The following is a 22912-nucleotide window of genomic DNA, read 5'->3' as shown; positions in this document are numbered from 1 at the left end:
AGCTGCTTCGTCGTTTTAATAAGCGTATTTTGCAAAAAGGGGTGTAATTTGTCTTCTGCCAACCAACTACAGTTCCATAAGTCTTATTTTCTCAGAGAATGCCTGTCACCTGAGACGGACAGGCAGCAAGATTTGCTCAGCTGTGACAAAGCCACCATGCGCCGGGGCACCGCTGCTCCACGCCCAGCGCAGGCCGCACAGCCACGGAGCTGGACTGGCTGCCCTCTCTAAGTAGCTCCCGTCCACAGTCAGGCAGCAGGAGCTGGCAGTGTGCGAGTCGGTGAGGCTTAAGACTTATGTTACGGTCATTTCTTTTTTTTGTTTAAAAACAGTTTCTATTAATGAAGCTAAAAATGTGTAATTTTAAAATCAGGCAATTAATATTGTATAAATCAATCTTGAATTTAAGCAGCTAAAAGTTAGCTTTAAAAAACTTTTCAAATGTGAAGGGAAAGGAAAAAACACTCTTCATCAATGTGGTAGTGTTACATTGCCGACTCATCATATTAGCAATATGCAACGAGTTCAACAAAGTAACAGTTGGCACACGGGAATGGAGTTTAAAGTAAAATTTCAAAAACAACCTGAATTGTTTTGGACCACTAGAAACAAAAATACATGTGTAGCATCCAAGACTTTTTTCAAATCCCCATCCCAACATTTAATCATAATGCATTTGGTAGTTTCTTCATTTTCAAAAGGAAAATTTACCAATACATCACAGGTAAATTGACTGACCATTAAGTGAGGTCTTTTTGTTTGTCTTTTTTCCTTACCTAGATGAGAGCGGTCCCAGAGGGGTTCTAAAGCAAGGCACGCCCCTAGGCCGTCTTTTCCTAAAAGCCTGCTCTATTAATTTGCTTTCAGAGGCAGGATCTATCCTCCAGAATGAGCCTTTGCCTGGTTCTTCCTGGGAACGTGGTACTTTGATGAAATAACGATTCAGAGAGAGATTGTGGCGAATTGAATTCTATGAAACATAAAAAAATACGTAGAATTCATATATTTCTTTGCTGAGAAATAAAAATGTGCCCCAGTTTTAGTGCCCTGCAAAGCAGAAACCTAGGTGTTGGGCTCCTGCAGAGGGCAGAGGTTTAAAAGGACCACTGCGCTGGCTGGAAGGAAGCAGCCCTCTCCCCCGGGGGGTGGAGGAGCTCTTGGGCTGTGACCCCTCCACAGGAGGGAACCAGAGGCGGCCACATGGCTTCTATGGAGGAAAGGACACAAGGACAGAGGCACTGTGAATAACATGGGAGGAGGTTCCAGGGGGCCAGGAAGGGAACTGGGGAAGGGGAGGGGTGAGAAATCCACACCACATGGAAAGAGGCTATTTCCAACAGGAAAAATGTCAACTTCCATCCTTTTTCCAGGTAGGAAACCAAAGACTATCACTGGTCATTCGACCTCTCCCTGTTTGGAGATTAACAGAGTCAAGATAAGCCAATCCTTTAAAATACTTTTTTGAACACAGAATTAGCTTACAGAATTAGCTTACAGAATCGGTCATGGCCATTTAAACAAATTAATCCAGTATAAAGTATTTTGCAAACCAACGAAACAGAAAAATGAGCCAAAGATCGAGAAGTAATACTGACATTATCTTCTGGTAATAGAGCACTTTGCAAAATACTTCTATGAACAATTTTTATTTGATCCTCACAATAATGTCTAGGCACACAGAGAAAATTTCTCTCTCAACTCCCACTCCATTCTTCTATTACAAAAAGCTCAGTTCAGGGTTTATAGACGATTTGAGGAAAGCTCCCCACTGCAACCCGAATAACTGTTGGGGGCAAACCTGATCCTGAGACCCCCCCCCCCCCGAGAGGTCAGGAAAAGCTAGATAAAAGTCATGTGTTCAGATTATTTCATGCACTTAATGTTTAAATTTAGAATTCATAAATTAAACTATTAAAGTTTCAAAATGGTAATAACTCAAGGTGAAATTTTGGGCTATCCAAAAATCATTTCTAAGTTCCCAAATTAACCTTCTAATAGAACTGCTAGCCACAGTCAGAAACGCTGAATTGCCAGAGGTAGCTCAGAAATCAAACCAGGTCAAATACTACTTTACACCCAATCCAAGTGCCTGTTCAAGTGCCACACCAGTCACAGGCCACAATCAGCACTGTTAACACCTGTGGACATCAGTTACTTCATTGGCAACATGAAGGGGCTGGCTAGCTTGTGTCTGTGGTTTGTGAAATTATTTACAAATAAGTGTATTATACGAGATTTAGAATGTTTTAACAACCACAGATACTTGTTATGATGTTTCATCATAGAGTTTGGCTGACAACCAACCAATACCGTTCTATCAATTCCTCCAGAAAATCAAATTTGCCTGTTATTGGTGCCCCGTCCAAGAAAGAGAAGACAATCCTCCTCCAACTGCACTCAGACCTTTTTAAGTTCGAAGCAGAAGGTAGACTCCAACACTGGGGACTGCGAAAAGCAAAGTCAGACGATGACACCACAGGATACTCCCACTGTGAGCAAGGCAAGCCTTACAATGGCACATGAGGGTCAAGATCTCCTCTCACTGTGCTGTGGGGCCCTGGCTACCCTGCAGGAGCTCAGGAGTGACCACAAAACCGCAGTGCAAGACAATGTCCGAGGAGGGAGGTGACGAGTCCCTGCGTGAAGACTGAGGTAGAGTAGGTTCGTGTACATGTTGTCAGGAGGAAAAAGGGAAGTCAGCACAGTGGGAATCTGGAGGCAGGAAGTGCTGTTTCAGGGGACAGGGCACTAGGATTTCTACCCACTGATAAAGAGGGACAAGAGCAGGGTCAGCAACGTTGCTGTTCCATTACCCCTTACACCACCGACAAGCTGTAAAGTTCTTAGATCAGGGATTGCTGTTTTCTGTTCTGAAAACGTAACAGAACCCAGTCTGTGCCATCATAATTGGGTCTAACCTCTTCTACACTCTAGCGACAGTCCCAAGGGCAGAGAGGCCCAATTTATAAATGGTCATCTTTGATTTTCCAGCCAACAAGACTCTAGAAAATATGAGGAAGTAATAAGAGACAGTTAATGCAGACACAAACAGAATGAAGTAACTATATTTCTAAGGTAATTTAAGGCCTTTGTAATTTGATCAAATCTAGCTACATATATTAAAACCACAGTGATTCAGACTCCAGTGATTCAAAAATTATAAAGCATTCACAGAAAAGATGGGTTATTACTCTTTAAAACTAAATATGAAAAAAACAATCTACAATACTGAGTACTTTCTCTTTCCCCTAATTCCCCCAATTGTGGCTGTGTTCCAGAATCTGCAATTGCTAAGCACCAGCCCTTCCCCTCTCCCGTCCCTGAAGACTGACTGCAGCTCAGACCCCTCAGCTGAGGAAGGGGAAAGATGCAAAGCTGGTCACGTGTGCTTGTTCTGTGCTGTCCTCCCTGCTCTGTCTGTTAATCCCACTCAGCACTGAGCACTCTAGAGTGTATATTTTGCAGAGTAAGCACTTGTAAAGAAATTTATGAGAAGGAAACAAGTCAAGTATCTTCCAGAAGTAGAACCCATGGTGGGTGGAGAGCACCTCCTCTATATTAAGAAACCAGCTCTGGTCCTCCCAGAGGCCGAGAGCCCCAGAATTCTCAAACTTTTCACAGTCAGAATAAATACCTCACTTCTGGGCTAGGTAAAATTATAAATGATAAATCATAAGAAAAGAAGACATTTGAGCATAAATATACAACCAAAGGAAAGAAACAGGCCATCTTTCCAGATAGGGCTACTCAGATCCTCTTGTTTTATCCTAGAATTTCCTCTGGATTAATCAAAAGCTCTGCCATGGGGAAATAGTGCAAATCACCAGAAGTCAGCCTGAAGGGCAGCTGCAGACTTCCATCTAGTGCTTAGAAAAAGTGTGGTGGGAGTCAACACACGTGCTCCTGGGACCTGATGCAGAGCCCAGGCTCAGGCACCCTGGGCCTCGTGCTCTGAGCAGCCCTGCCCCACTGCTGCGGCCTCTCCCACCTCACAGGCTGTTTTGGGGGCCGGCCAAGTGGTTAAGTTTACACGCTCTGCTTTGGTGGCCTGGGGTTTCGCTGGTTTGGGTCCTGGGCACGGATATGGCACTGCTTGTCAGGTCATGCTGAGGCGGCATCCCACATGCCACAACTAGAAGGACCTACAACTAGAATATACAACTATGTACTGGGGGGCTTTGGGAGAAGAAGGAGAAATAAATCTTAAAAAAAAAAAAAAAAAAAAAGGGCTGTTCTAGTTAAGAGTTTTTTTTTCCTCTCTGAGGAAATGGGAATAAGGTCTTACACACACAGAGACATTAAATGCAGTCACTTTGGGAAGCGCAGCTCAGAGAATCTCATGACAGAAAAAGGGGACATGCAGGTCAGTACTGGGGACAGCTAAGGACTGCTGAGGACAGAAAGAAATCGAGAGTGCATGTCCATAAATTAAAGGGAGGGCTGGAGCAGGAAATCCCTTTCCCGCTAAAAAAGCTGCAGCCAGGTGTGAAATGTCCCAGGAGTGGCCTTAGGCAAGCAAGAGGTGCAGAGTCACTCTTATGGACCCTGATCTAAACAGAAAGGAAGATGTTTCAATAAAATCAAGTGTTAATGATAGTTCAACAGAGAGGTGTGCTTGACTTGCAGTTACATCTGTAACTCTCTGCTGAGTGGGCTATGAAGTCACTTCCAGGAGCCAGGAGAAATCAGTGCACGTGGGGGTCATGTCTGAGTGTTGCTCTCTGTGACCGTGGCCCCTGCTGAACTAACTCTCCAGCAGACGAGGCTAGATGGAGGTGGTCCCTAAGGCTGGCCTTCAGCCTCCAGACTTCTTTAGCAAGAAAGCCTTGAGGTGCCTGGAAGCAGTTCTCAAATAAACGGATGTTGGCAAACACAGGAAATGTGACCAGAAGGGAAGCAGGCCACTGAAAGTCGCCAGGCTTTTCAGAAATACTCATTCCCATAACGCCCAGTGAAGTGGCATTTCAAATCATCAGAATTCTGCACACACTGAGCTGCACTTAATTCCACCGCACTCCTCAATAGAATACTCTTGAGACCGTATCATTCGGTTCTGCTTCTTTTGTTTTACATTTTCTTTGAAGCACAACCTCACTGTTACAAATTAAAATATGGTAAATACCACTAGGATTTATTGTACAAAGTGTTAAGAGACCTGCCTGACAGCTGGTTTTGGAAGTTCTCTTCAAATCCAGCATCTTCCTCAGTGCCAACTAAGAAATGCTGCCTTGCTGTGAACAGGGAGGTAGGCAGGGCAGGTGCACACATTCCAGGCCAGGAGGGAGGCTGGGTCTTATTCTGTACCTTCCACAACTAAAGACTCTTATGCGACTAAAGACTCCTTACAAAGGAAATATTCAGGATGTGATTGGTAGACTATTTTTATTACATGTTTATACATCTGCAGGTAGAAGAAAAAAGTTTTTACCCCCACCCCCATAACAATTGATAATGGTTATAGTTCAACAGAAACATTTTTCATTTTACTCACTAAGCCTCAAAGGAATTCTGTAGCCATTCCTGATTACTTAATGAATTCAAAATTTATAAATGTACATTTCTCCTCTCATTTGTTATGCTTTCAATACTTAATATTTCAAACTTGCCTTTTATGTACTGTCTGAATTAGTGAGGCTCTACTGGACATCCAGTAAATGGCCACATATAACACAGATACACAGAACAAGAAAAAATCTACACAGTGTAAAGGTTTAAAAATTAAACTAAATGAAAAAGTTAAACAATGGAAATATTATGCACTGATTTAAAAGTGTCCCCTGAGGAGGCACGGGTTCCCTAGACAGTCTGGGACGGGCTGAAGCCCAGCTGGACAGCAGGAAGGCTCCCCAGTTTAAACAGGGCAGCACTGCACTCATCTATTTTATACACTGGCCAACTGGAGAAGATGGCTTTTGAAGAAAGCTGTGTGCAAGCTTCAAAACTCTATGTACATCATCAGATGTAGAGAAGGAAGACAGAAAAATGCTGAAGTAAAGGATGGGATGGGTTTTTAACTCTCCTTCATTTCAGATGTATGAAATGAACAGCACTGGTTGAAGAGGAAAATCTCACCCCAAGTCATGCCTTCCCTCCATGGAGACCACGACAGTAAAAAATGCAGATTGAGATTTTCTTCTAGAACCACTATTCCTTCCGCTTTGCACTAAGGAGGTCAGAACAAGCCTAGCAACAGCAGGCCTCTAACACTTGTTCATCTCTTAGCAAAAGAGAATCCCACTCATCTCATTCTACCATCTTAACCTGTCCCCAAGTTAAATAAAACAGCAGCTTATTTTCCTCTCAGTTGTCAATCAGCATCTGTAAGACATGTAATAGAAATACTTAACAACAAACTGAAATGTATTTACCTGCCAGCCCTTGTCCGCAGTCCTGTAGTACGGATAATTTTTAGTGATGTGCGTATAAATTCCATTTAGGGTGAGTTGTTTATCAGGAGCCATCGTAATTGCTTGTACGATTAATTGTGCATAGGAATAAGGTGGCTTTGAATCATCCTGTATTTAAGTTAAAAAAAAAAGAGAGCACTGAAGTTATCAAAATTTTTACTAAAATTCAGGATTCTTAGTGTTTTTAAGTATTCCTGTGATAATGCTTAATTTACCTTAAGTATAATTTGACTGGAGAGCATTTGGAAAATCTGGACGAAGAAAGAGGAAAAAACGTACAGTGGTGTGAAAAAGAGTATTAAAACCACGTAAGGAGAAAATCCAATGGCAAAGTTGAAAAAACTAAGAAAAAGAGCAAAGTTGTTTGACCTCAGCAGAGTCCAGGGCAACACTCATTAAACCACGGCCAGAGGCCCGTCCCATGGATCTAACGGTAAAGTGAAGAGTTGGGCAAGGCCAGTGATGGTGAGTGATGGAGTGAGTTGACGCTCCCTCCCAGGCCCTGGTGGGGTCCTTGTGTGTACAAGGAGACGGGCAAGAGTGCTCCGCACTGCAGGGTCAAAGTGATGATCACCCAGAACCACCAATGTCCACCAACAGAGGAGCTCCTCACAGAAGGAAACCGCATCCAGAGGTGAGCACCAGCCAGACGCAGGGTTCCTACACCGGGGTCTGAGGCCCTTGGGTAGGTACTGTTCTAGTGTGCAGGGCTGCTGTGCACACCAAAGAAGGCTAGCACCCCTGGTCCCAGCACACTCAAGGCCACCAGTGGCTCCTTCCATTGTGATGCCTCAGAACCCCACACACATGTGCACAAAGCCCACTAGGGGGTGTACCTCTGGTTGTGAACTGAGAAATGCATGTATCAACACGGATGAATGGCAAAAGGGGCAAAAGGTAACGTCAAATGCAAATAGTAAACTGCAGAAGAATACACTTAAGGTGATACTCCTCACATGAGGTTTAAAAATGAACAATTTAGAAACTGTTCTGGGATAGATACAAATGGAGTAAAACAATAGACAGGCAGAGTACTGATGGATGGATAAGGAAGAAAGGCAGACGTGCCGAGGAAAAGAACGCAGGCTTCAACTGCACAGGTCATGCTTAGTCCTGACAGCCTGTGATGAGTACATGCTCTGTATAGAAAGGCTGAATCACCTACAATCCCAGCACCTCACTTTTAAAGAGCTAATATTCCCCAAGCACGTAGGCCAGGCTCTGCCCTGTTTGCCCCACGAGTGGGCACACTCTGAGTTACAGGAAAGGGCCAGGTGGAGTGGCTGAGCTGGAGTCTGTGCCAAGGGCAGAGCACAAAGCCTTCCTCATTGGGCTTGTGCTGTTTGATGTGTATCCTTGTTCTCTTTCTTCTATACATTTCTAAAAACTTTTTTTATTGAAAAACATAACACAGCCAGGAAAGCCCCTAATACACCTGCATCAGAAGAAAACGAATTTTTGTAAAGTAAACATCACTACAGTCAACACTGGGTCAAGAGAATACAGCCTATATCTCAGAAGCTCCTATATGCCCCACTGGCCCACAGCCTATACCTCCCAGAGGCCACCATTATTCCTGACATTTTATAGTAATCACAATCTTGCTATGATTTATTAAAAGTTTTACCATCTAGGAATGCATTCTGAAACAATACAATTTAGTTTTGCCTGATTTTAAACAGGAAAATGGACAAAGGTGGACTCCTACAGCAGGTGCCCCTTTGTGCCTGTGCCCCTTGCCCACCACCCTGTGTGCAAGGCTCCTAGCTGCTGTAGGCAGATGGTGCATGGCTATGACTTAGTCATTCCCATGGCTGTACCATGTTCTATAGCGTGAATATATCACTTTTTATAAATATGTAAAGTAATACCATGCATAGTTTTGTTCTCTTTTTTCACTTAGCATTAAATTCAGAGCATATCCATATCAGTAAATACGTTGCATAATATTCCCTTATTTAATCATTCTTCCCTTGTGGAGCACTTAGGTTGCTTTCAATTTTGTTTTATAAACTTTTGTTTGAGACTTTCATCCATTTCCTTTAGACAAAGTCCTAGAAGGGGAATTACTGGGTCAAAGAATAAAAGTATGCAGGGTCACAGTGTGGACCATCAACAACTACTGTCCCAGAAGGGCACTAATGTGCCCCTTAAGGGGTGTGTGTGTGTGTGCACATGTGCGTTCAACCACCTTTGCGTGCACAACCTTCAGCATTTGGGACAGCAGAACTAAACTCCAGGAAAGGTTTCCTGGGACACAATGCAGGTCATCCCATGAGGACCAAGAGGTTCTCATGTACTCCAGTGTCTGCTCCGCTCTCAGCAGTTTGGCCCACAGCCGCCACTGGGGAGAGCCCAGTGCTGAATGACGGAAAGAATGCATTTACAAGACCCCAACACTAAGAACATGGTCTACAGTGACTCCACAACCAGACCACATCTGTTCAGCTGTGCACGTCTCAAAAGGCCCTGGTGCTGATGTTACTAGACATGCACGCAATGAAGTGAGGACACCTGGCTACATCACAGCCCCCCGGTTCTGTTTCAAGGCTATAAAACATTTACCTTTGGGCTGTCTCCACCTGAAGCTTCCTTTTCATTTTCTGGCTGTGAGCTGTCGGCCATTAAATTGAGGTCAGATGGTATCACACGGCCCATTTTGTATCCCGAAGACCCCGCTCCCCGGGGGCTGGATGGGCAGGAGTTTGCAGCACTGTGGACGAGGAAAGGTTGTTCCTATCAGTCTATTATAGTGTATACATCACACTGTGCTTCAATAACTGGCTCGAATTTCAGGGAAATCAAATTTAAGAAGAGACTATCAGTATCATCTATGGAAAAATGGACTCACTCATACTCTGTGAAATTTAAGACCACCTCAAGAAACACGTGGAAATTCGCTATTTGTTTCCATGTATCATCTCATGTAATCAGAAAACAAACTCTCAAAGGAGCTGGTGGCTCACTTGTTTCACCAGTGAGGAAACTGAGGCTCAGGATGGTTCCAGAACTTACCAAGGACACAGAGCACATGATCTGCTCATCCCCTCCCCACTGGGGAGCTGAGGACAGGCTGTGACAAAGGATGTGGCCTCCAGCTACACCAGAAATGTCAGGGAGAGTATGGAGAGAGGGGGAGGGCAGCCAGACTGAGAACAGGTCGTGTGGAAAGGGGATGAGGCCATGGGCACAGACACACATGCAGGCTGCAATGAGCCACTGGGAACACATGCATCAGATCAGTAAGGCAGCACCCAGAAAACAGAAGGAGGAACCCATTTTTAAACACACAGCTTTTTTTCAGAATGTAGGGCCGGGGCGCTAGGAATGTTCTGATTCTTGATTCTGTGATTACAGGCCATGTTCGTTTGTGATAATTCACTGAGTTATACATTCAGTTTACGTTCCCTTTTCTCAACAGTACAGGCACATCTCGTTTTACTGAGCTTCGCAGATACTGCATCTTTTACAAGACGCCCCACCAGCAAAAAGATTACAACTCACTGAAGGCTCAGATGATAGTTAGCATTTTTAAGCAATAAAGTATTTTCAAATTAAGGTATGTACACTGTTTTTTAAGACATAATGCTACTGCACACTTAGACTACAGTATAGTACGAACATAGTTTTTATGTGCTCTGGGAAACCAAAAAATTTTCATGACTTGCTTTATTGCAATATTTGCTTGATTGTGGTGGTGTGGAACCAAACTTACAATATCTTTGAGGTTGGCCTGCATCATACTTTAAAAAAGAGAATGAACTATTGAAATGGAAGGATACCAGGATAAGAATGCATAAAAATCCCGTAAGTTACAGAACAATACGTATAGTCACAACTCATTTGTATCTGAGGGAAAAAAAGACAAGTATTACAAATGTATACAAAATTTCTGGAAAAAATATCTAAGAAACAGTAGTTACTTCCAAAACCTGAACTGGAAGGAGGGGCCCAGGAGGTGGAGAGGGAGGGCCCTGAACCCTCTATAGCACCTCTTAGACTCCCTACCATGAATATGCACCATCAGTATACACACTCACCCATTAAACAAGTGTTTACTGCATGCCAGGAACAACTCTTAAAGCAATGGAGAGAGACAGGAATGAGAAAGACAGCAGGACTGCACTCACGGACCTCACGCTTTAGGATCTTAAAAACTAACTAATATTTAAAAAGTGTCAACCTGGGGAAGGTGAGTGACCTGCTGGCTGGAGGATGGCTTTGGAAAGGCAAGTGTGCACCACCCATAAGCTGCTCACAGTCAGGCCTCCACTCTGCCATCTCACCCAGCAGAGGTGTTACATTTGTCAACACTGCCAATAACAAGAATGTCAAGGGGTGTGGTGGGGGGACAAGCAAGGAAAATAGGGTGAAAAAGGAACAGAGGGTGAGGAGAGGCTGTGTCAGGAGCTGATCCAAACTACAGTTTCCAACCACCAACCCCAGTCCCTGAATGCCGAGGGAACTTTCTGTCTCCACGCTGCTTGTCCAGTGCCTCGGTAAACCCACCTCCAAGGTTGCTGCTCCTATTATGAACTGCTATCCCACTTGCTAAACATGGGCTTTTGAGCTCCTCTGTGAATTCCGCATACTTTCCACAAAGCGCTGAATAAAAGCCTTGCTGTGGCATTGCTGGCTCTTGCCTACCCACTAGCATTCTTACTATCTGGTCCCTTTAGTCACATGCAGACGACTTCAACCAAGTGAGAGAGACAGAGGCAGCTTCCCCAGCAGAGCAGCCACAGGAGAAGGGGCCTGATGTCAACAGCAGCTGCATGCCCACAGCGCCAAGTAGAGGACAGTAGCCAGAGCCCAGCAGGCCACTACCTCCATTTAACCAATAAACGCAAGACAGACACCTTTCCAGAAGGCCTACTACTGATGCTGGTTTTTAAGATAAGAAACAGAAGTACCAATACAATACTAAAGGCATAATCCAGAGCTGCCAGAGTTCTCTTTATGCCCTCACTTCGCTCTGCCTTACACAGGGGCAACTTGGGAGGACAAGACAAACCCTTCCCACCTCCAAGCCTCACCCTGTGCATAGACCTGGACAGCAAGAGCCTGACTCCAGAGAGAAGCAAATGTGTTCACGTCAAGCCTAAGTCTAACATTACTTACAGCTAAGAAGACGCCCAAATACACAGCCACTCTTCTAGGAGTCAACAGAACATAAAAGGATTGATCCATCTGAGCCTTGCCCCACAGTCACAGGGGCCCCGTGGTCACAGTGGAGCTCTGCTTCAACCACAGGCCGCAATCTAACTCACACCAAGAACACTGCAGGGTCCCAGGACTGTTCTTCACCCGACCCTCCGCTCCTGTCCTGAGAGCTTGGCACAACCTGACCGTCATGCACTGGCTCCAGGTTCCGCTGTAGAAGCCACCTCCTCTGCTTCCTGAGGCACCCAATTTCTCTTAAGATATCACGACAAACATAAGTGTGTCACTTCACTGTGGTCAAACTCATCAATCCAAAATACAAATCATCCAAATTTACATGAAATTGTAGCATATTAAAAAAAACAAAATTTTTTTGGTATGAAAATGAAAACCTATCTCAGACTTTAGATCAATATGACAAATTATCTGCCCCTTCAACTTATACTCAAATAAAAAGAGTCCATAAGTAAAAACCAGGAACATTTGGGAATTGTGTTTCATAACACAAGAAACTGAGAGCAGACAGTGTTTGGAAACTGAATGGTATTTTTTTCCTGCTTTTTCTCCCCAAACCCCCCTAGTACATAGTTGTATATTTTAGTTGTGGGTCCTTCTAGTTGTGGCATGTGGGATGCCGCCTCAGCATGGCCTAATAAGTGGTGCCATGTCCGCGCCCAGGATCCGAACCAGGGAAACCCTGGGCCACCCAAGCGAAGCACATGAACTTAACCACTCGGCCACGGGGCCGGCCCCCTAAATGGTATTTTAAGTGCCCTCAGTGTCTCCTTCTCCAAGTACATCCAGCCCCAGAGAACGGAGAAGGCGCTGCTGTGTGCTCCTGACTGTCACTGTTACTTATGACGACTTCCAAAAGTACCCAGGAAGAATGGCTGAAATTTGGACATGGTCATGTACATCACAGCATGCATGTCCCCCAACCCCACAGTGACTCCCACCCACCACAGAAGCTGCCATACCTGATGGTTCCCGTGGGGGAGGGGAGGGGGCTGATGAGGTGGGCCATGGTGTCTGGAATGTTGATGGTCAGGGGCGAGATGTGAGCCTGCACAGGCTTCACCGGGGACTCGGGTGCCTCCTGCTTCTCCCTCTTCTCGCTGGACAGGGCAGTGAACGTTATCTTGATGTTTGTGCTCGGGAACCTGAACGTGCACCTGCAAAAGAAAAGTCAACTGTCAGTGCCCATCTTCTGGACCAGAGGACTAGGTGTCCCACCTAGAGCAGGAAGCAGAGCCCTCGTGTCCCCAGATGCACTGAAGCCTTGTCTTGTGTGGAAGAGTCCTCCAGAAGTCCACTTTAAGCTCATCTCACGTTACGAGTCGCTTAATGAATGAAACCACAAATGTGGCATTTTATGACTTTAAAATATTAGTAAACAAAAATATTTAGACCAGCCAAATAAGAAAACAAAAGTACAGTAGACTCAAAAAAGATTCAAATACCACTTAATGTGCATTACTCCTTTTAAAATAATTATACAAATATGTTTTAGGTCATACAGTAGATTTAAAACCACTTAGTATGCATCATTCCTTTCAAAATAAATATATAAATATATCTGAGCCAGTAAGCAGCAGACAATTTTGCAGCTATTTCTTATTTAAGAAAGAAAAATCATTCCTTTTCTTTTACAAAAATCCTATCACCTTATTCACTGAGCAAACAAGAGCCAGAGATAATAAATGTCAGGGGAAAAGATTTAGAATTTAACACTCTGGTTCACCTTTAATGTAGCTTGTTTGACATGACTTAAGTATATTTATTAAAAAAAAAAAAAGTACTGCAAGGCAAACACCTTCAAAGAGTAAAATTTTAAAAAAAGCTCTGTAGACTCATGGTCTCTGAGTTGAAATTTCACACCCAGTTAAACACTTCCTGATTTGTGTATATATAAAGGGCCAAACAACCTGCCATGGTGCTCAGCTGACCTCAGTGTGGCCACTCTGGAACACCCATACAGTGGTCAGCTCTGTCCTCCTTAGGTGCCCACGAATGAAGGGTCCAGCACGTGGAGGTAACACGTTCCTCCCAGTTCCAGTAACATGTTTAAGGTGATATTTCCTAACACTTTAGCTGGGGCAAGAAAGGATGCCACTCGGCAGGGTTTTAACACTGGCTGCCTGGCATCCCCGCTCCCCCACTCTCTCTCCTTTGAATGCACTGCCAGCAGGTTCCCTGCCCCTTTACTTCCCTGTAAGGCTCAGCCAGTTAGTCCTCCACAGTCTCAGTGGACAGAGCAGAACCTGACAAGCCACCACCTCCTTCCTGAGGTCCGGCACCCACACCCTTCCCTGTTCCACCTCTAGGGGCTCCTTCTCAATCCTATACTGAACTCTCCTCCTTTACACTCCCAACACCCAATGTCCCAGGCTGAGATTACAGCTTCTGGGCTTCTCCATCCTCATTCACTCCCTGGACAAGCTCATCCAGGACTGTGACCTTCAATTCCAGACACACCTGAATGACTCCAAAATCCACATTTCCTGTACTCTGGAACGCATCTCCCACTGCTTTCTCCATGCCTCCCTGTGCACGGGCCTAGACCTGGTACTGGCTCCTCCCTAGCACCCTGTCTGGCAGTGAGTGGCATCATCCAGGTGCTCAGGCCAGAAACCAATACTCGTCCCATCTACCTGCTGGTATCATCAGCTCTCACCTTCAAAACACGCCCATAATCAGAACTGAAAACATCCGCTCTGCCAGACACCCTACTAAGATACTGAAAAGACAAGCCACCTTCTCACCTTGTTTACCTTCTAGGAGAAAACTTTTACAAATCACAAATCCCACAAAGAAGTCGTATCCAGACTGTAAAGAAGATCTAACTAAAGACAAAAGTAAGAAAACAAACAATCCACTTAGAAAATGGGCAAAAGACTTGAAGAATACTTCACCAAGAATATACAGATGGCAAGTAAACACATAAAAAAAGACATTCCACATCACTAGTCGTTAGGGCAACACAAATTAAAGCTGCCATGAGACACCACTAAATATCTATTAAAATGGGTAAAATTTAAAAGACTGACAACACCAAGCAATCGTGAGGATGTAGAGAAATACATCTCTCTCACAGTGCTAGTGGGAAGGTAAAACTATACAGTCACCAGGAAATCAGTTTGGCAGTTTCTCATAAGTTAAACATACACGTATCATACAACCAAACAACTGCATTCCTGGGTATTTACCCAGGAGAAATGAACACCTACATTCACACAGAAACCTGCACACGAGTGTTTGAAGCAGCTTTATTCATAACAGGCAAACACTGGAAATCAATCCAATATCCTTCAACGAGAGAACAGCTAACAAACTGTGGTTCATCCACATGTGGGAACATAACTCAGCAGAAAAGGGGAACGAACTATTGATACAACAACCACTTTACAGGGTATCGTCCTGAATGAAAAGAGCCAGTCCCCAAAAGTTACATCCTGTATGATCCCATTTACATAACATCCTTGAAATGACAATCACAGACTTGGAGAGCAGCCAGGTGGTGGTCAGGGGTTGGGGGAAGGGTGTGTGGCCCCAAAGAGGCTGCCCCAGGGAGTCCTCTGTATGATGGATCTCTACCATCAATCTCTACCATAATATGGTTCTGTGACATGTTGTCACATGTACATGTCTGCATGTTTACCATAATACGGTTGCACAGACCTGTACATGTGACAACATGTCACAGAATGACAAAGACACACCAAAACCCAATGCATGCAGAAAACAGTGGGAAAACCCATTATCTCTATAGTCCCAAACCACTAGTTCCCACACCTCCACCTCAGTCTGCTCCTCCGCAGTGGTTCTCAGCCCCCAGGGACACTGGGCAGTGTCTGGAGACATACTGGCATCAAGTGGGTGGAGGCCAGGCAGGGATGACACCAACACCTGTCGACAAAATAATCCATAACCAATCTATAAATGAAAATTGGGGTGGGTTTATTCTGAGTCAAATATGAGGACCATATAGCCTGGGGCCTTCCCTCCCCGAGGAAGGAAGGGCACCAAAGAAGTGGGGTGTACAGAGTGGTTATATACCCTCAAAGAACATGTTTGACAGCTTATTGAATGTCCCTTTTGCAATAGTCACAAGACTGCTCTGTTGGCACAGCGACTGATGGACACATCGGGTGGCAGGTCTGCTGTCTGGAGCTGGGTGGTCACAGGTGAGTGCAGCAATCAGTTCCTAGCCTAGACAAAAATGCTTACCCTTAAGGAAATGCCAATGTGGGGGAAGTGGCACCTTTATCTTAAGGCCATTTGTTCTTGTCTTTGGGACATAGCAAATGCTTAAAGCAGATATACAACGCATGCTCAACAGCCATGTCAGGCCCTTTCGGAAAAACAAAGTCAGGCTGAATTAGGTTTACACCAAATGGCTTCCTCATCTACTCCAATATATCCTATTGTTTACCATTTTTCTTTGTTACACCCCACTGCGCATGGACAGCCCCACCACAGAGAGGAGATGCCCCAGGCATGTCCCAACACCTCCTGCCCAGTCCTTCTCTCAGGTTCCCACCTAGTCTGTTTGCACCCAGGAACCAGAGTTGAGTTTCTAAACAGCAAGATCTGCAGGTGGTGTTCAATGATACAAAAGGGCCATCCCTCCTGCCCTCAGGCACAGCCCCTTCCTTTATAAGGTCCCTTGAGTGCCGTCCTTCCTCTGCTCCCAACTCCCCAGAGGCTCCCACCCAACTCTGGGTGGGTCAGACCCCATGCCCTCACGTCTTGTCCCTTCCTCCCCTTGCTTGCTGCATATGGTTCCCCTCCCACACCTTACCCACCTATCCAGAAGCCTTCCCTGACCGCTCTGCCTTGTTCTTCATTTCACTGTGGCCATGTGACCTGCATTTGCTTACTGTCACCCTCAATGGCATGCAAGCTCCATTAGATCAAAGCCCTTCCCTGCTGGGGTCACTGACATAACCTGGAGCCCAGAAGAGTCCCTGGTATATATACAGAGTAGGCCCTCAACAGACACTTGCTGAGTTAATAAAACAGGGCCCAGTTTCATATATTAAAAAGGTAATTAAAATAAGCAAATCACATGAATAAAACAAATGAGAAGCCCACAACTGAACACCTTGCAACTGCCTCATCACTAGCACAAGATTTGAATAATCAACTCTAGGCCTAGAAAAGAAGGCAATTAAGAACCGCACTGGCCAATAAATTTTTAGCACAACACATATGAAAACCATAGGAGTAAGGATAAGTTTCCTCCTTTTCCCTCCTAGGTAGACGGCAGTTTTTGTTTGGATTATCCAATGTTCTATGCCCACAAAAACTCCACTTAACATTCCTGAGCAAGCTGCTGTGTCAAATGGGAACTCAATCTGTTCCTGAGAAAGCCAGGAAGGGAGGTGAAGGCCAGGAAGGGAGGTGGAGCCCAGGGGCTTGCCCGTCCTGAATTGCACCATGGGAAAGATGGGACACCAGCAAGGCCTGGGTCACAGTGATGAACAGACGTGGGAAAATCCACATGGCCTGGGCACCTTCTACACCTTCTTGGGTTTGAAAATAATGTAATATAGACACTGATCCTCTTATGTATAACAAGGTCTATTCTACATCCTTGCAAGTTATTAACTGAACCAACTAAAACCAGGAGTGAAAGAGAAACCTCCACTGGTGTTTAAGCGAAAGGAAACAAAAGAAGGAGCAAAGAAAAAGAAAGAACCAGTAAAACAAAAGATGCCAAAATGCTTCAAGCTGCACCACAAACAATACTGTTGAAAGCCTTAATTGAAAAGCAGTGGTGTCATGCTGGGACCCACAACATGCAGCAACAATTCAGGAGATTACTGTGTCTCCACTAAAAACACAACGCCAAGGTCAAAAAAGCTATCCAAAGTCTGCCAAGAGCAAAGATCAGAAACAATTTGTGTTAAGTGGCATTCAATGTTTGTTTTCAAAGAAAATGGGTCAGCTGCCAGGTGTTTCCATCCCACTCAACCTGACCCCCTAGCTCCAGACAAAAGTTACTTACAGACTCATCCACTGCATCAGGACACAAACTGCCCAGTACATACGGTGGCAGTCACCTCTGAGACAGTGGCAGGAAGGCTGGCCTGGAAATAGGGTTCTACCAGGATCTCTGAGCCACCCAAGGCTCCAGCCAGGACTCAAGCAAATCATCTCCTGGGTCCTCCTCGCAGGGAACCAACCAAACACAATTAACACCAATCTGTTACGGTGGCATAACAGTGGACCCAGGGGCAGAAACCAGGTGGGACATCGGCAACGCTCTCTTTCTCATTATCACAAGGGGGCCCTGCCCTGTGTGTAGACCCTAAGCAAGGCCAGCATGGCTCTGCTCTCCTTGATAGACTCTTTACACAACGAGAAGACATAACTTAGGATCACGGGCCAATGGGTGCCCTTTGGGAGCCAAGGAGCCCAGTAAGACAGAGAGACAGGGCCTTGTGAGCCAGTAGAGTTTTGGAAGCAAGTAACTGAGAGAGAAGGAAAGATGAACAAGAATAAGCATCAAGAGCGTAACTTACGGAAATCAAAACTTGCTGAAAAACTGTACTTATCAACTTGTTGTTAGTGCCTTTGGGTTGATCCTAACTCCCGGCGACCCTGTGGACAGCAGGGCGGAACCCTCCCTGGTCTTTTGGCACCATCCTCTCACCTTCCAGCGCTCTATGAGACAACGCTCCACTGCTAGTCATAGGGTTTTCACCGTCAATTTTTTTGGAAGTGGGTGGTCAAGTCCTTCTTCCTAGCCTGGAAACTCCAGCGAAACCTGTCCACCATGAGTGACTCTGCTGGTATTTGAAATACCAGTGGCATAGCTTTCAACATCACAGCAAAAGGCACACAGCATGACAACCAACAGACAGGTAGTGTGGTTCCCTGACCGGGAAATGAAGCTGGGCTGCAGCGATGAGAGCACAGGATCCTACCCACTAGATCATCAGTATTTATCAATGTTGATGCTAAAGATACTTATTAAATCAAATTGATATGGTACTACTTTGCCATAGAGGTGAAAAACCACACAAAGTAAAAGTAAAAAATAAAATTAAACCAGTGAACCTTGAGTTAAGATTATCTGTAACACCCTTGGCAATGATTTTTTTAACCACATACAAGCAATTTGGGACAAAAGGTGTTTATCAAATCTGAATGGAAGCAAAACTGTTAGAGGACATGCCAGGAGACTGGGTTGTCATCCCCAAGACATTGTCTGTCAGGCCCCCGGTCCCTATGACACCTCTGACAGCTCCCAAGCCTCTGTCATCACCCACTTCACCAGGAAGCCTGGGCCGTCAGAACAAGCTGTGTCACCTGGCACGCGGGCCTCCAATCCTGCAGAGCAGTGACCTCTCTGTGTCTGTTTCCTCATCCACAAAACAGAGATGACAGCATCTCCCTCTTAAGTGTGTCCTGAGGATTACTTCAAATATATTTATCAAACATTCAGATGTTTATTAAAATAGGAACTTCAGTCCCAATTCAAGATGTCAATACTGACTTTTCCTATGGATGGGCATCTGTTGCCAGCTGTGCTGTTTGTTCCACTGCCACCCTGAGAACTTACAGAAAGCCCAGCCTCAACCAGAGGAACAGCACACACCCCTGCCCGTCCTCCAAGCGCTGCAGAAGCAACACACAGCACTGTGCACAATTCCAAGAGGGGAACAGGAGAAAGGTGAGCTCTTCTGTCTCCCGGTATTTATTTTTGCGTTTCACAAAATAGGACCACACTCTCCAAGCTGGTTCTCAGCTTGCACTTTCCCCAAATGTCAGAGTCTGGGTACACAAAACCCAGCAGACTGCTGCCTTTGGGGCAGGGCACCACCACATGGAGGGCATCCTTCCTTTGTGCCTGATTCTCAACATTTCTAATTAAAGACAACCATCGATGCTGTCACATGGTCACCTCCACAGCACAAGCAGCATCTGTAAACCTTGAGCTCCAAAGGCACACGTGGCGTCTAACATGAGGCAAGGTGCTGTGAGGCCCCCTGCTGACAGCCTCTGAAATACAGTGTGCGAGAGCATCCTGTCCTGTGTCCTGGCCATCACTGGACACTGCTGCCACCAACTCCACCCCATGGACAGGTAAAAATGGGATCTCTGTGTTTTTATCTAAGAGTCAACATCTTCTCATACATGTATGAGCCATGAAACAATTAAAAGCTACCCAGGTATCTTGGTAACTTTCTACTTTTTTAATCTGGGTTCTGATTACATTAGTGTGTTCCTGTTTGTGAAAATTCATTGAGGTATACATGTATGACATATGCACTTTTGTGCACATATAGTATACTTCAATACAGAGGGGTTTGTTTTGATTAAAAAAGCCATCTGTGTAGATGGATATAGAAATTAGCAAAATGTCAATAATGTGACAGAGGGTTCACAGAGTCATTTTCTATACTTTTGTGCTAACAATGGCCCATTTCTTTACCTGGATTGTGATTACATGGGTACCTATGTTATAATTATAACTGACTTTTCTATGTAGGTTATGTTCAAAGCAAAATACATTAAAACTGTTCTCAGGGGCCGGCCCCGTGGCCGAGCAGTTAAGTTTGCGCGCTCGACTGCGGCGGCCCAGGGTTTCACCAGTTCAAATCCTGGGCGCGGACATGGCACTGCTCGTCAGGTCACGCTGAGGCGGCATCCCACATGCCACAACTAGAAGGACCCACAACTAAAAATACATAACCGTGTACCGGGGGGCTTTGGGGAGAAAAAGGAAAAATAAAATCTTTAAAAAGAACCAAAACAAAACTGTTTCCAAATTCTCTGCAGAGTCCAGGTAGCTAAAAAACCCTTGTTCCTCTTTAGGGTGAGTGAGTGACTGCTGCTTAACTTTTCTAAGTTAGAAATAAAAAACAGTGCAATAATTTTGATTAGTTGTCTCATGAAACTAAAAAGAGCAGCAAAACACGAAGCTGAAGACAAACCCAGGTGAACGGATCCTCCTCGGACCTCTGAGTTCCTCATACCACCGCCAAGAAGCCTGGATTTCAGGGCTGGAAGACCCATCATGTCTGTACACTGGTCCACTTGCCTGCACCAGCTCCAAGCTGGCCAAAGCCCAAGGTGGCCTCTTCCCTAGCCCAGCAACCGACTCCCACGAAGCACTTCAGGTCAGGGTGAGGATGTGAGTGCCTGGAAGATACTGGACTAATGTGCAAAAGGAATGGCATGCTGCCATGTTCACACTTCTTATCATCACAATACCTAACATGGTGTGTTCTTAAAAATAATTGCTTCTGAAAGATCTGTAATGAAGCTCAGTATAAGAGTATGAATCTATTTATGAGACTATGAGAAATACGACAAAATAAAAAAGGAAAGGTAAAGATTAAGATTAAGAAAAGCAAGCCAGACAGCAGAAACTGGAATTGCAAATCCCTAAGTACAAAATAACCAGAAATGTGACTCACAAGAGAACAGCCTAGGGTGCTGAGCACCTGAGAAAGCGTGCACCTCTAACCCCAAATCAAAACTGAGGGTGGTAACACCACTGTTGATGGTTTCAAACTTATGTGAAGGACCCTGATAAAAATTACGTTTCCTTTACCTGAACAAATGTTAACAATTTTAATACAGATTCAGAGCTGCAAATATCCTTCTCTCACCTCTCTCTGATTCTCCTGCACTTGGTGAAAGACAGTTTTCTTGTTGGAATGGAAACTCTTACACATGAGACCTGCACACCAACAGCTTGGGTCTAAAGCTTTGAATTTACAGATTCCTAAGAAGCTGTAAGGACTCTGAAGACCTGTTATGTACAGAGCCAAGCCTTGCTGCAAACTTTAACATCACACAGCCATGCAGAAACAAGCCATATTTAAATATCTCTAACCAAATAGAAAGTTAAATTTAGTGACGTGTGTATGCAAAATAAGTTCACCAATTAACCGATTAGTCAAATTCCTGCATTCCCTACAACCAGTTTTCAAAAAAGTGTATCAGAGCTGCTCACTACACATAACCTACCAACGTGATAGGGTAAATGCCCCTTTCCAGAACAGGCTCTTGACTACAGGAGCTTCTTTAAGCAATGCCAATGGCATGTGCACTTTTCAAGAGCTCATTACACATTCTGAGGTTGGGAGGCAAACAAGTCCAGCTTCTTCACACCCATACCCAAGAATCTGGACCTCATAAATGGAGACCTACAGGCAGACCCCTTGTTTCACACATGAGGTCACGGACCTGGAGGCATCAAGCAATAATGTCTGCCAGAAACCTGGATAACCGAAGCCACCCACTGTGGAATCAGGCCACTTTAGAGGTGCAGCTGGCCTCAAGAAGAGGTTGGTTCATGTGCCCTTCACCCTAGAGATGAGGAGACGAGGCCAGGAACTAAGGAGGGGAGAGGCAGGTCCGGCCCCCACAGTGCCACTCTGAAACCTAAGTGCAGCAGAGCTGCCTTCGGCCTTGGCACCCATGGACTGTGGAGGACAGCCAGCGCATAGCATCCCCCAGCCTCCTGACATCCTTCTCTCCCCCGGCACAGCTTACTCAGACAGACGTACTCCCTGAGTTGGAAAAATCTCCCCATGATGGGGCTCCATTTCTGCCTACTCAAAAAAACACATCTGAATACAAATCAGAGGGGCTGGCCCGGTGGCACAGTGGTTTAGTGCGCACGTTCCGCTCTGGCGGCCCGGGGCTTGCTGGTTCAGATCCCAGGTGCAGACATGGCACTGCTTGGCATGCCATGCTGTGGCAGGCATCCCACATATAGTAGAGGAAGACGGCACGGATGTTAGCTCAGGGCCCGTCTTCCTCAGCAAAAAGAGGAGGATTGGCATCAGTTAGCTCAGGGCTAATCTTCCTCAAAAAAAAAAAGAAAGGAAGAAAGAAAAGAAAACAAATACAAATCAGAGTCATCAGGATAACTCTGGAGTTGCTCAGTTTTTTAAGAGTACTTCAGAAAATTTAACAAACTCTTTACAATTTGTTATTTTACCTAATTCAGGGACCTACACAGCACCTACTCAGTCTGGTGCCCTGCAGATGAGGAGACCACTCTAGAGGGAATCAGAGTAACTGCAATGGTGCAGGGGAGAGACCCGCAGACACTTCCCTTACGGTCACAGCACAAAGTGGCAGCAGTGTCTCCACTGTGGGGCGCTGAGAGGATACAACCTCACCCCTGGGTTTCCTGCTAAAAATAAGTAACCCAGATCTCACCAAGAGGAAACATCAGACAAATCCAAATTGAGGGGATTCTACAAAATAAGTGGCCAGTCCTCTTCAAAAACATCAATGTCACGGAAGACAGCGAAAGGCTGAGGAACGGTCACAAAGGAAAGGAGCGTTTGATGCAGCGTGAGCCTACTCCA

At 45.2% G+C, this 22912-nt stretch overlaps 1 protein-coding gene across 1 annotated transcript in view; it reads right to left on the bottom strand.

The window, feature by feature from the left end:
- The window catches only part of FOXK2 (forkhead box K2), a 77550-nt gene that overhangs the window by 16146 nt on the left and 38492 nt on the right, over positions 1-22912 (bottom strand). The window contains exons 2-5 of the mRNA XM_044745979.2: positions 12548-12742; positions 8973-9120; positions 6369-6515; positions 777-970 (exon numbers count right to left, since the gene is read on the bottom strand). Of these exons, the coding sequence (XP_044601914.2) occupies positions 777-970; positions 6369-6515; positions 8973-9120; positions 12548-12742 (684 nt within the window). The remainder of the gene's footprint in view (positions 1-776; positions 971-6368; positions 6516-8972; positions 9121-12547; positions 12743-22912) is intronic.

The sequence above is a fragment of the Equus asinus genome, chromosome 13 (assembly GCF_041296235.1).
Source record: "Equus asinus isolate D_3611 breed Donkey chromosome 13, EquAss-T2T_v2, whole genome shotgun sequence".
Classification (NCBI taxonomy): domain Eukaryota; kingdom Metazoa; phylum Chordata; class Mammalia; order Perissodactyla; family Equidae; genus Equus; species Equus asinus.
Note: the sequence above shows the minus strand (reverse complement) of the source record. Positions and strands in the feature narration are given on the sequence as shown.